Source organism: Dreissena polymorpha, chromosome 5 (genome assembly GCF_020536995.1).
Source record: "Dreissena polymorpha isolate Duluth1 chromosome 5, UMN_Dpol_1.0, whole genome shotgun sequence".
NCBI lineage: Eukaryota > Metazoa > Mollusca > Bivalvia > Myida > Dreissenidae > Dreissena > Dreissena polymorpha.
The window spans coordinates 113,057,738-113,072,800 of NC_068359.1; the positions used below are offsets into that span (position 1 = coordinate 113,057,738).

A 15,063-nucleotide genomic window follows, 5' to 3' on the forward strand; every position below is an offset into this window, starting at 1 on the left:
TTGTCTTACGCTATGATTATATAAAATAAGTATGGATTGAGTTGTCTAATAGCATACTATAAGTGAGCAAAGGTACAATACTGTAAGCGTGTCGTCTATATCACTAAGCGCACCAACGAGAGAACTACACAATATAAAAGAACGCACAAAATAGCTCGTTACAAAAAGTAGCAAACAATACATCGGTATCTGGTTTCCATGGTTTCAGGACCTGGAGACTATGACGTCAATACATCCAACCGTGGCCCCTCCCACACGTTCGGGATAAAGCTTCCGGAACCAGTCGGTGTCCAGCAAAGTACGTCTATCGCAATTTTTAATTACGCTTTCCTTTTCCTCGATGATAAGAAAGTTCATATTGACATATAAACAATAACTATTGAAGTCAATACACGCATTTTTTATTCTTTTTTTTCGTTTTGCAAATGAGAGAGGATTTTGTGGATAACAGTGTACAAATTCTTATAAATACAGAGAAAAGTAACAATTTGATGCGTTGTAATGTTCCATGAGTGTTTGGTTGTCATCAATTTTGTATATTCAGATTATCTTATACTGCGCACACAAAGAAAACGCCAATCTGCTTAGAATAAAAACGAATATAGCATATTTTCACTTTGTTATTATAACAATTGTGATTAAAATATGTATGTATATCTTACGTTCAAATATATCAGTCAAACATGACCCTCTTGTGAACGAGTATTTTGAACCACAAAAGTATCCTAATCATTCTTAATCACGCTTTAAGTATCAATACTTATGTTCATAGTGTTGTTATTGTTGCAGCTGTGAACAAGTTCAGTCCAGCCCCCAATACGTACGACCTCGGTACCACAATCGGCAAGGCTCCGGCCGTCTCCATAGTTGGAAGGACAGCGGCCTCCGAGAAAGGTGGGTGGGGATTCGGTGGGTGGAGAAGTATGGGTGAGGAACTGTGGGTTTGGACTCGGTGGATGAGGAATCGGTGGGTGGGGAAGCGGTAGGTGTGGAAGCAGTGGGTGTGGAAGCGGTGGGTGGGCAATCTGTTTTGGGGAATTGTTGGGTGGGGAACTGTGGGTGGGAAAATGTGGTCGGGGAACTGTTGTGGCGACGGTTAGGTTGTTAAAGGCGGTTGGAGAACGATGGGTGAGAAAGGTAGGATACAGAAAGCCTGAAGGTGAGCGGTGGGTTCGGACAACTAGGTAGACAAGGTTAGACGGAGAGTGTTTAGTGGTTACAGTCGGGACATACTCGAGAAAATTGAGATGGGAACGGTTGGGTAAAGTGATAGGGGAAGATAGGTTCGAGTTGTTTGGGCAGGGGTGTGTGAGGTGGATTGGGAAAGTGGGTGGGGAATGGTCTCCTGTATTTATAACAATTTGGGAAATCGACAGATACACCTGTACACTGCCTGTGTCTTTACATCAGTATCAAATTAATGCTTTTATTATATTCTATAGCTAATGCTAAAGCACCTGTATAATTATGAAATACCTCAGCGGTGGAAAATAAATAGCATTGGCGTTTCATTGAGCCATTACTATAAAACCAGATGTAAAATATTAATACCGTAGACTTTTAATTTAGTTTAAACCTATTTATTTTAGCTCGATTGCATCGAAAGCCTAAGGCTTATATAAACGCTCTCGAGTCCGTTTCCTGAGATCTAAAGAACGCTCCCACGGTGGGGGTCGAACCCGTGACCTCCCGGTCGCTAGGCGGACACCATATCCATTACACCTCGGCGATCTCAAAAATCACTTTTAATTTAGTATTATAGAACGATAATGAACATAATAAACTTATAACTGTTTGCATCTCAATGTGTGCCCTTTATATACGGAGTAATAGGGAGTAATGCGGTTCCATCAAAGCAATGAAATGTTCGCCCCCTGAACTTGTTTTAGTTAAAACCTATTTATTTTAAAAGCATGGGGCTTATAGACTGATCCCGGAAAAGCACGAGCTTGGAAAAACCCACTAATCACCCCGGTACAAACACCGCTGGTCCATTATATCAACCAATGATAGCTTCCTTTAAATAATAACGGTTTATACGGTGTGTGATTTTGAAAGGATTATGGGTCATGTTTATTTGTACCAGCAGATTAGTGTTTTTTTCCAAAAAGTTGCTTTTTCCGGGAAACATACATTTGTATATTGGAAACACTCTCGATTCCGTTTCTTGGGAGTAGAACCAGTACTTGGTGTGTATGGGGAAAATCTTAAAAAACGCTCCCACACTGAGAATCGAACCGGTGACATCCCGATCGTAAAGCGGACACCATATCCACTACATCACTGCGACCTAGAAAATTAACTAAAATTGTACGTGAAGTGTATGAAGGTGAACTATATTATGATATCACTTTAAAAAAACTTTAATACATATATATTCATATTGATCATAGTTCAGGAAACGTTCTGTGTAGCCTTTCTGACGTTTAATCACTTAACTGTTCTCCTTTCAACTCTTCTTTGGCCGATTCGCGCTATTTAAGTATGTGCGTATTTTCAGTCGCCTTATTGTGAAAAAATCAGACAGTCAAATAAAGAATTTATAAAAAAATATCTGAATGTTAATCTCATTAAACGAATCAAATTTTTAGATTTAAACATCGCAACTTTAGAGCTCCATTATAATAACAAGAATTTAATTTAAAAAGAGAATTTTAAGGAAAAAAGTAACGCTTAATGATCTTATCAATTTTAAAGATCATTGTTCATAAAGTTAACTGTATTTTCATTACAAGTCTATGTATGTATAATGGTCATCATTTTTTTAATCTGTGACAACAAGTTGGAAAGTCATGTTGACAAGCTGTGAACAAGCCCCTTTAAAATTTAAGACGCTATTTTTGTAGGGGGAAACCGTACAAAGTTCAATTGCAAAACTTAAAAAGTACCACCTCTCAGTCATAAGCATCTTACATTCCAACGATAGTTATTTATTACCGGATTTAAATGCAGAAAATTATATATTTGACCCAAGTGTTTAGCTGGTTTCACATTTCTCTAAAATTCATAAGTGTGAAATATGATCTAACGAACCAAATAAAGTATTAATTTCACTTATAAGGTCAATTACTTCATATATAAATAACTTAAAGACAAGAGATTTTGGAAAACGAGACTAAATAAGCTAAAGCATATTCGTAAATATGGACATACGTGCGCAATTACTCAACACATAAATAACTTAAATAACTCATCAAATTTTGGAAATATGAGATTAAATAAGCTACATCATAAAGTTCTACGTTACTTCAGTTGCATTTGGCAGTGCTACTAGTATATCTTTATCAAATACACGTTTATGAGTCGAAACGATGTACCGGTACTCAACCGATTTCTTCTCAACCTCGACCTTTCATGCTTTACTAGTTTTCTTTACATTCTTCTTTCATGTTTCTTTCCTTTGTTCACTTTCGCCTCTATTTCTCTCTCCTGTGTAAAGTGCGGACCGGGCCGTGTCCTTCCCAGTATTCCCCGGCCTACACAAAAAGCAAACACTCTCAACGCGGGAAAACCCTTGGCTACAAGTGGTTCGACGTGGACGGTAAGATTATGCCTTGTAGCGATGTATGTTGTCAATCTGTCGAAAAAATCAGGGCATTCAGTGGATTTGGCAAGTTATGGAATTCATGTACATGAATAGTATTTATTAGTTATTTGTTGTCCCTCGTACAATAACTAATCTAAATAAAAGCTTATTAACCATACCAGATTATTGTTTTATACGTCGTTGAAGGTTGAAGTCTAACAATTTGCCAATAGCACTTCCCATGCCCTGGTGGAATAAACATTGCATGCTTGATGTTGTGTCCACTGGTGTTGTACTTTTGTTCTAGAATGAAGGATACCCCGCGCCGCTACCACACGCGCTCGGAGGGCAGCATGCCGACGCAACGCTCGCCAATCAGCGATGCCGGCAGTATCTCCCTGCCCAGCATCCGGAGTACCACCCGGAACTCAATCCGGAGTTTCAACCGGAGTAACATGGGCTCTAGAATGAGGCTCCCGTCTGATTTTGACACTCCGGGTCCCGATTCCTATAATATAAGATCGACGATCGGAGCCGCGCCTGGTGCGGTGTTTAAAGGTGATCGGTCAAGGTCCTTTGAGCAAGCAAAATCTTCGAACGCAGTGTTTCTGTTACCCAGACTCGCTAATGCGACCCCCGCTCCGGGTGCGTATAACATAGGGTCCTCCATAGGTAAAGGGCATACATCCACGTTCGGGCATTCTCGTAGAGATTCCCGATTTGCCGGTGATAGGAATAACAATGCTGTATTTCTGTTGGCGAAATACGACGACCCAAGCCCCGCGCCTACTAGATATAACATGAAATCTTCGATAGGATCGCAGAAAAGTTTCTTGAGGGATAACAGCATGGCTCCGGGGTCCACGTTCAGCCGCTCCAAGAGGGACGCCCGCTTTGCCGGTGACAAGAACGCTCGATTTCTGTTGCCGCGAATTGTGCCGAAAAATCCGCCTCCTGATTCTTATCACACGGAAAATATTTTAGCTTTTGGAAAGAATGCTCGTGGACCGTCGTTCGGGCGAGAGCGACGCAACGCGCGTTTCCCTGGCGACACGAAAGCAAAGTTCTTGCTCATGGAACGCATGGATCAGTTCCGGCGACCGCATTCTTTTACACCTTACACCTCGAATTCATGATAAACTATTTAAAGAATTCCTAGTTAATTCAATTGTTTCGTGTTTGCCTACAATGATTTTGATGCTGAGGAGGACACGAGCGTTTTTTTTTCTCCAGATTTTATGAACTTAGTACACCGTATTTATATTTCATATCGAGCAATGATTATCGAGTTAAATGATTCACTTTAAACATATATTCAACACATTCGGATTCTTGTTAAGTATACGTGAAACCAGAGACGTTTTAATCAGGATTGTGTAGGTGTTTAAACACAAAAGTAAGGCAAACATTTAATTAAGATGTTTATACGCACGTAATCGTTGTCCTGAAGAGACGCGTTATGTCAGGAAAGTCAAGAATATTAACAGCAAAATAAATACTGAATTATGAATTCTTTTTACATACATTGTGTATACGTTTATATATATGGCATGTACACTTGTGTAATTGTGTTGGGTATTGTTCTACATTATTAATTATAATTATTATAATTATACGATTTTGATTTAGTTCCTAGAACGATCACATAGTTGTACATATATTAAAGGGGCCTTTTCACAGATTTTGGCATTTTTTAACTTATTCATTAAATGCTTTATATCGATAAATGTAAACACTGGATCGTAAAAGCGCCAGTAAAAAATCAAGAATAAAATTAAAAAAAGGAAAAGAACATAGCCCGAACCAGGTTTCGAACCAGTGACCCCTGGAGTCCTGCCAGAGTCCTGAAGTAAAAACGCTTTAGCCTACTGAGCTATTCCGCCGAGTACACATATTGAACGTATTTTATACCTTATATAAGCAATCTTCGTAGTTTCACAAAATTTAACGACAAAAACAGAACTCTCCAAGTTATTCAATCGTTTCGCGTTGCAACGCTTTAAAATTTTTAGGTTTTAAAATCGTCAAAAGATGCATATAATGGCTATATTAGACCATGGTAAATGTTCAGTATTACTGTTTCCTCACAAATATCATAACTAAAACGAAAATTTGCGAATCTGAAACAACTTTTTTCAATTTTGTCAATTTACCAAAGCGTGAAAAGATCCCTTTAATATTAACAAACTTTTTTATAGTGTGCTTGTAAGAATATATGCGTCTCGTTAAGTATAAATATTACACGATGAGAACGTTTATGCATAAAACATTTTATGTTGTTTTAGGAAAGTTTTCAAACAAGTTAACAAATGAGTCGTGTTCTGAGAAAACTGGGCATAATGCAGGTGCGTAAAGTGTCGTCCCAGATTAACCTGTGCAGTCCGCACAGGCTAATCAGGGACGACACTTTCCGCCTAAATTGGATTTTTGCTAAGAAGAGACTTCATTTAAACGAAAAATGTTATAAAAGCGTAAAGTGTCGTCCCTGATCACCCTGTGCGGACTGCACAGGCTAATCTGGGACGACACTTTACGCAAATGCATTATGTCCAGTTTTTCAAACAAGTTAACAAATAAAGCACATCCTCTCATGTTGATACTTGTTTCGATGCGATTTCTAGACTTTTGTATGCGTGTATTATCGTTTTATTTTGTCTCTTCAGAGTTATGCTTAATAATTTGTGATGCTAAATGTAGTCACGACCCATCCCACATTTAAAACTAAATATGAAAACTAAATATGAAATGAAACAAACCATTAGTGTCAGGTACCTTGTTTTTTTATCTGTTTATTGCTCACGAGTTATCCGTTCATAAAGCACACAATAAAGCGTACGTGTTTCTCACAATTTTCAGAGAAATATTTATTGACTGATCTAGCTTAGTTCGTTCTTACTTATGGTACATTACGGTTTTATCTTAAATTTTGCATAATATCAGTGCGTAAGTTGTCATTTGTAGATATAAGTACGCATATGAAATATATACGCAATATATTTGTTAATTGTTATGTCAGTTCATAAAATCACATCACTTATGCCGAACTTTGAACCGGAACTTATCTGTTTGATGCAAATGATGTTTGAAGGCCATTTATCAGTGAATCATACCTGCCTATTTTAATATATTTGCTTATGTCTATTTTGCTCATTTTAGTATATTTCATATTTGCTTATGTATTTTCATGTATGAATGTATGTATTGAGTGGCCTATTATGTACAATACATTGCTAATACCACGCTTTATTGTTCCACATAGTGACCTATCTTACTCGTACATTTGAATTGAGTTTTGTTGGACGTCAAAGAAGAATGTTAATATTTATTGCATACTCAATACAGTACTAACTATATGAAGCTTTTCTGTTCAATGCCATGTTTCAGCAAGTTTTCTTCATTTTGTTCCAGTCATGTCGTAAATTATTGTTCGTGCGTTCTTAATGTATAGTATAAACCTGTCAGTTGCAGGTATTTCTGGCATTCTTTTATCTACCCGTGATACTCATGTTTGTATACTTTGGTGCAGAATATAAACACCAAATCATATGCATGTATTGACACCAATTTGGGCTCATCTGTGTATTGACGCCCTGTACATTAAAATGATCATTTCACAGTCTTTACAATCTAATTGTTTGTGATATATATAAACGGGCACTTTGTCTGAATGATACATAAATCAATGTGTTACATACAGTGAATCACTGCACTTTCGCGTAAGGCAACGTAGGACACACACTGGCCCAAAACTAGTGACCACGTGTTCAACATGTGAACGTGACCCGTGACATCATTATGAGGATGTGTAATTCTTGAAAAACGTTGCTTAATGCGTATGCGTAGTGTCATTCCAGACTAGCCAGTGCAGTCCTCTTATGCTTATCAGTGACGACACTTTCCGCATACTCTTTATTTTTGTTTTAAAAGACCTCTTAAACGACAAATTCCATTAAAAGCGGAAATTGTCGTCGCTGACTGCGGACTGCCCAGGTTAATCTGGGATGACCTTGTTCGCAAACCATTTAGTTCAGTTTTCCAAGAAGAATGATCATTTGTTTCACGAACAGTACTAACGTGTTGAATACGTTCACGAAATGATGAAACATGTATTCTGTAGCCTTACAATATGCACCACCATGAAAACCGTATTATAAACACAAAGCAAAAAAATGAGAACAAGAAATAAGCACAGTTTTACTGAAACATACGATTAAGCAATTATGCATGATTCAAGGTGCATATTGTTGGTAAACTTATGGAGTGGCTGATGATTACTGATATGAACATAGTGTAAAGCCATCAAACGACACTAGGCAATATTAAGTGCAAACCTGTACACAAATTTTCGAATACATCTACATGTATTATACATGCGCACGACGTCGTTTTGTACATACACGATATACATTTTTCGTCTAGTCCATTTATGAAGAAAACAAATAATAGTTATACAAGACAATTTTGTCTTATGAACCCTAATGTCTACCAAAGATAAATTATGTTCTTATGTTAAGAAAGCTTTTAATATCATACATCATCATTTGAATATGTATTTACATACAAATAGAGTTTCACTAATGAAACTGAAAACTGGACGAAACTTTGTATCTGTATTAAACACCGTTTTAATAAATTACGAGTATCTTTATTATTTCTTACACAACGATTTCTTTAATGTTATCATTGGCTGATTCATTAATGATACGTTTAAGTCAATAGGAAGAAAACATACACTTGTGTACATGAATATGAATGTCCACCAAAAAAGCGTGCTTTATAATATCCATGTGAAACATGTATATACAATTTATAATTAAAAAGGACCTCGATAAATTGCCGGGATAAACCTAAACAAACCCTACGGCATTTGTGCTTAGAATAAATAGTTTAACAAAGTGGGTAAACAACAAAAATATCAAAGAAGAATACACATTTCAATTCGTCTGGTAAACCGATTAACTACATGTTCAGAACAAAACCGTTTCAAAAATATGGTTTAATTTAGTTGTATAGTCTACAACCGTTTTCATGCAGAAGGAACCCGATAGCAGATTAAACATATTTGGCATGATTACCACTGCGTCAAAATTGAAAGCATGACGGAAGCTGTTTTGAATTCAATTCGTTTAAATAATTAGAGCAAATTTCTTTGTACGAAAAAATACGGAAATGCGTGTTAGAGGTATTGCGACATCGGTCACTGGATCTGGCATCTGCAAGTTGAAGAAGGACATACAACAGCTTGAGATGATGCACACATAGTGTGATGTTGTGCAAATGTGGAATGTTCAAATGCACTAACTTGAAGTTAGCGCAAAATTCATGTAATTTATATGACAATTTTGTTTAACGATTTAAGTTTTAAAAATTCGCGAGTAAAGATAAGTGTGTTCTAATAAGCACGCCTTTTGATACGATTTTCCAACAACTCTGAGTAATCGTGAACAATTTATTATAGACGAGGCATTAAAATCCTATTTTCACGTTGTGAATTCCTATAATAAATAAATAAATAAATATATAAATAAATATATATATATATATATATATATATATATATATATATATATATATATATATATATATATATATATATATATATATATATATATATATATATATATATATATATATATATATATATATATTAATAAATACTATTCGTATCTCCAGAACCGCCCACTCCTGGACCGGCATATTACTACGTGAAACATGTGAACCTGATGAAGAACCCCGAATTCACGTGCAGGCAGCGCGTGAAAGCGTCATATCCGGACTCGGTCACGTATGCCAAAGGTATACAAAAAACAATTTGAGCAAAATAACTGCGCTTGTTTACGCCGGATTTTACATAAATAAATAGGATTATCAAACTCAACATAACGTAAAGAACCAGTATGAGTATCATTGCATAACTGCTTTGATATTCTTAATAAGCATTCAATGTAATACTACGACACTAACACAAAAATCGACATGAACAACAAGGTTTAAAGTTGTAAACAAGCGTGGTCATAATTTCTATGGTAAGCATTTACACTTTCAGAACGAATATATGTGGTAAAATTCTGATTGCAAAGTTCACTGCATACAGGGGCTCTTTTGACATTATTATAACGATCCTTGCAGAGCCAGACAAATACCCCGGCCCTGGGGCATATGAAACCCAGGATACGTTGGAGAACAACGAGAGACCGGCTTTTTCCTTCCGACAAAGACTTGAACCGCCTGTTGATAGTAAGTGACCTTTGACGCACACACGTAAAAATGAAATGCTTTTAGATTTGTCCAAACTCGTAAGCATACGAATCGATTTAGGATAGCATACATGCTTGAAGACATATTTTCTAAAATAAAAGTGTTTGCCTTTTTTATGAGAATACTTTAAATGACACTTACATAAGGTGAGAATAAATTGATCTAAGCAAAAACCAAATATTCTACTCGATATAATATGATCTATTTGAATTTCATCAAAGGCCATCAAATCAATTAATAAAACATCATCCTACCCAAATAAGTTTAAACCCAAGTTTAGACCTTTATAACAATAACAACAAGTACAATAAAATACTTACATTATAAAAGAGAAATGTAAGCGCACTGCTATGATTGGGTATTCGAATAAAACCAATTTTGAAAATGTCAAATTTGTTTGAATCGAAAGATATATCAAGTCTAGTGTTAATCTATTTATTGAAAGACAAAATTCAGGTAACACAAAAACTTAGTCTTGCACTTACGTCACAAAATATAATAATGTAATGAAGTTGAATATCATTGTTGACAATATCTCTTGTCTTCATCTTTGCCTTGTGCACGAAATGAAAAGATCATGCAAACAATATCATTGTGTAAATGCAAAACGTACGATAAAGCTAGATGAACAGAAAATTGGTATTTCGTCAAAAGACACTTAAAGGTTTCCGTTTCTGTTGCAGAAGAGAAGTTTCCCGGCCCCAACGCGTACCTGGTGGAAACTAAAGAGAAGCCGGGTAGCAAACGGACGCCATCATTCAGCATGGGCAAGCGTTTAGCAGCCCCAAATTGTAAGTCGTGTTATAATGGGATCGAGCTCTTTGAAAACGGTTCAAAATGCATGCGTTGTCCTTCTTTTCATAACACAAATTCAGATTGTCTTTTCTGATACGACACTTAACGCACATGCAATAAGGGCCCGTTTTTCCAGGTTTATGTAAATTATTAATATTGTTTGGACGATAAGCAGTTCGCCCATGTAGTGTTAGTTTATTCCGTATTATGCGTTCACACATGCATGAATGGCCTGCATAATCCACCAGATAAAACTAAGCATGGGATGGCATATTAAGCCTGTATCTTTCGTTAGGTATGAAGGACACCCCAGGGCCCGGGGAGTATACGCCCAAGCATATCAACCACGTGACGGAGAAGGGCAAATACACGATGACCTCCCGAACCAAGGCCAAGACAAGTACGTATGCGAGAATGTGAATGTGTGCAGATTAAAATACTGTCGTTAACTTGGAACACGATAGCTAGCAAGATATTTTTAAGTACTATCATGATATTAATGTTAGCAAAACTTATATGTATATAGATTGATACAAGTTGTATACGTTTTTTTTCTTCAGACTGTTACAGAGTTCAATTACGAGTGAGCAATTGTGCACAATTATTGGTAAATAGTTGCAAAGTATTGTTTGACGATAAGTGGTTATTTTGATTCCCCGTGAACTTCTTGAGTGTCTAACTATTATGACTAAAGAATAGTGGATGCACGCCTTGCTAATTGGACTTTGTTATTGCGCTGAGTAGACACTCGAAGATTATTTATCACTAGGTGGTTTCATACTTTCAAGAACTTATTAAATAGCCTGCCCTGCGTGTTACAATGTATGTTTTCTAAAAACAAATTACATCAAAGTGCATACTAAAGTTTGCAATTAAATATTGTCTAAAAGATTGGGATTGTCAAAACTAAATAAATTGTGATGCTTGCAAGTTAAAAAAAAGTTTGCATTGCACGTGTGGCATTCTCATGGTGCAGAATCAACGGGGATTTCAGGGATTTACACACGGGCTGGACAGAATGAAAACACACCGTTAAGAACTTAATTTGTGCAAATTTCTTAAGTTATTGAAATGCATTTGCAAAAAAATGTAGTGCATAAAAGACATTTTTTTTAGTTTGTTCCGATATCTTAAGGTATAAGAATAAATCTTTGAATACGTCTGAAATCGGTGACAAAAGTTCACGGTGCGTGAAACATGATCGTGCAGTATACACGGAATTGTTTAATAAGGAAACATGCTTATTAAATAAAGTAATTCTGGTGCATTTCACATTGCCATAAGCATCTTTAAAATCTGTCTTTTCTGCACTACCGTTTGTTGAAATTTTAAAGTTTTTTTTTTTAATTATTTGGAAAAAAGCAGCACTTACCGGCGTGTTTACCTCAATTAACGTTTAATTGGGAACCCAACAAAGTCACGTGATCCCCACCCTGATTCTGTCTCGCATAAACATTGGTTAGTGATCATAAAATGCCCCAACAAAATTGATCATAAGATGTCCGAACGCAATCTAGTTGTATTTTCGATTGCCGTAGATTGTCTGGGTTTGTGTCGATTTTTCAGCCTACGTCAACCCGGTGGCCCCAAACATGTACACGCTCCCGGAACTGATGGCCGCGAAGAACAAGGGTGTGATTCTCAAGAGCAGGGCAAGCCCTTATGTGTACTCGGGATTCCGCACCAACAAGATCGAGGAGCAGCGATCCCTACCCTTGATTGCAAACTAATAAAACATTGAATTTTAAGAAGATTTCACATGTCCCATTTATTTACATTCGCATTTTTTGTGAATAATAAACTAATGGTTCCACTAGCACGAATTCTCAGCTGCATTATATATATATCGGTACATGTTTGCGTAAACAATGTAAACAATGGTTTGAAAAATTTAAAGGACAATATTGCATTATGAATGTTTTGATCATTAAAATAAAGATCACAGTCTAAGAATTCGAAATAGTTCGAAATAACATCGGAGGCTTGTATTGACAATCCGTGGAGAAGTGTTCTGAAAAAACTGGTCATAATGCATGTGCGTAAAGTGTCGTCCCAGTGACGACACTTTCCGCCTAAACTTGATTTTCGGTAAGGAGGGATTTCCTTGAAACTAAAAATACCATAAAAGCGGAAAGTGTCGTCCCTGATTAGCCTGTGCGGATTGCACATGCTAATCTGGGACGACACTTTACGCACATGCATTAAGCCCAGTTTTCTCAGAACGCGGCTCCGTGTATCTTTTTTTTTAAATAGCACATCACTCTCAATGACGAACATACAGTACGGGTGTGTACTTTTTGTTGTCAAACTGAAAAAATATATTGTATGACACGCAATATATAAACAGATTGTATTTGTATTTTCGTTAGATTAACGAGTTTAAATAAGGAATGAAAAGAGAAAATTGCATTTCAAAAGTTTTGCAGCCGAATTTATTTGTTTAATCACCAGTCGATTAAAAGGGATTTGATTTGTTTTTATTAAGTTTTTAACACGAACATCAATTACTAAGTGCTACAACGTACTATTTATGCATGCTACATGTGTCAACAAACATTTATTCTTTGTCTATATAAATATTGCAATGTTTGATATCAATTTTTATCATGACTAAGCTCATGTGATCTACTAGTATTTTGAGACACGACAAGAAATCCTTTGACCATGGTTAAGATCTTTATTGGGAAAAATGATCGCGTATAAATGGATTATGCTACAGGGGTCAAGGGGTCATACTAAAAATAATACTTTTAATCATAATTAAGCAGAGTTTTTGGGTTTTCATAGACAAAGCATTAACAAAACCTAAAGCACGAACTGAAAACAATAATGTGTGGCATTAGTAATGGTATGAACCAGGCTGTGAAGAGGTCCCGTAGAAGTGCTTTTTGTCATTTCACATTTTATATGTTTAAGACCCCAAAAAGGATTTCTACACATAACAATCAAAATACTACAACTCCTTACCCCTAAAATATCAATGCCAGTTAAGAATTATCCCTGTTCGGGCCCACCTGAGCCTATATGTTAGGTGAGGGCGGTAAATTCCTTCTCGGTCAGGGCTCAGCAAGCATCAAACTGCATCCCGTCGATATGTCATCATTTGTACGATCTATGAACATTTAATTGTTCAGTGCACTGATACTTATAATTCTGATTGGAAGCTAAAATTAAATACAACTGCAGTACATACGCAATGGTTAATGTTGTTTCTCTTGTGGCGATAAGGCGGGTAGCTGAGTCGCCATAACATCATCAAGCTCACGTGCGCAGCAATTCATTCAAAATGTGGTTTTAGAGCACCGACAAGGATACAACTGTCCACCAGGACGAAGCTACTTTGCAATATATCAGCATACATTGTTTGAAAGATAAGGCTATAACATGTCAACAAAATATGTGTCTTGTATCTCAACATATCGACCTTACATATTATCATGCGGTGGCATGGAAGTTGCCATTTTGAGCAGAAAAAAACTACACAAAAGATGTGAGGTTTAACAGTGTCACAATGGCGTGCAAAGGAAAGAGGTTGTTTTCTAATTTCTTACACATATACCTTCAAATTGATACCAAAGTACAACATTTAACTGTATTTAAAACAAGAAATATCTTTAAAAAAGATATACGGCGTAAATAGTTTAATGAATGAGATCAAGGATAGCGAATGTCTTTTTCTGTGCAGTTCTTAGCTGCATCACACGCAGTACGGGATGTTACGGGGAGTTTTCGCGGCTTATTTTACATTATAACATATTGCTGGTCATAAACCTATAGATACAAAACAGAAAACCAAAAGAAGAATGGAAGTGAAATTTAAACATATGAGTCAACCGGCCACACGAGAACAAACCTGTTTTAGTGGTCTGTCGGGCATTGCTATTTGATTCGATTATTAACAATATCGAGAATCATCGTGCTCATGCTTAAAGTGATATTATGGGCATTTTGCACTGTTGAATTGAGCTGAAAAGAATTAACAGGTCAAAATAGTTAGTTAAAATGTGGTTACTGATCAATTATCTGCAACTCACCTTGCTACCAGTTGTTTATAAAAATATATTTTATATTCGATATTCTTACGTGACCCACCCAGTCCTGTAAGCCGAAATGATCCGTAAAACAATATTGTGTCTTTGTGTCGTATGAACAAATCTGCACTAAAACTAAATTTAGGTTCAACTCGTTAACGCATGATCAGTTGTCAAACGAAAGTACGGTTAATATTCAAATGCATTATTTTTTCTTTCTGGTATATTGTTTTAGTATGTTGATGCTGCATTAATTACTATAAGTGTATATGAAGTAGAAACATCAAAAATAATCAACGGTTGCGATAGACACCTATAAACTGTTACATGCTCATAATATCACTTTAGTACATTAGGCAATATGGTGGAATAATTATTGTTAAATTTATTTAAAATAATATTTATCATTGTATTGTTGAAAACACATTAAGAATCTATTATTGACATACCATA

The 15,063-nt window shown here is 36.2% G+C and overlaps 1 protein-coding gene across 3 annotated transcripts in view; it reads left to right on the forward strand.

Annotated features, from left to right (window-relative positions):
• Positions 1 to 12,395, forward strand: part of LOC127880905 (sperm-tail PG-rich repeat-containing protein 2-like) — a 39,335-nt gene extending 26,940 nt beyond the window's left edge. For all 3 annotated transcript variants that reach the window (XM_052428400.1, XM_052428399.1, XM_052428401.1), the window contains 8 exons: positions 209 to 298; positions 790 to 894; positions 3,440 to 3,541; positions 9,200 to 9,322; positions 9,656 to 9,763; positions 10,468 to 10,575; positions 10,875 to 10,979; positions 12,146 to 12,395. In XM_052428400.1, the coding sequence (XP_052284360.1) occupies positions 209 to 298; positions 790 to 894; positions 3,440 to 3,541; positions 9,200 to 9,322; positions 9,656 to 9,763; positions 10,468 to 10,575; positions 10,875 to 10,979; positions 12,146 to 12,309 (905 nt within the window). In that variant the 3' untranslated portion in view covers positions 12,310 to 12,395. The remainder of the gene's footprint in view (positions 1 to 208; positions 299 to 789; positions 895 to 3,439; positions 3,542 to 9,199; positions 9,323 to 9,655; positions 9,764 to 10,467; positions 10,576 to 10,874; positions 10,980 to 12,145) is intronic.
• Positions 12,396 to 15,063: the final 2,668 nt, after the last annotated feature.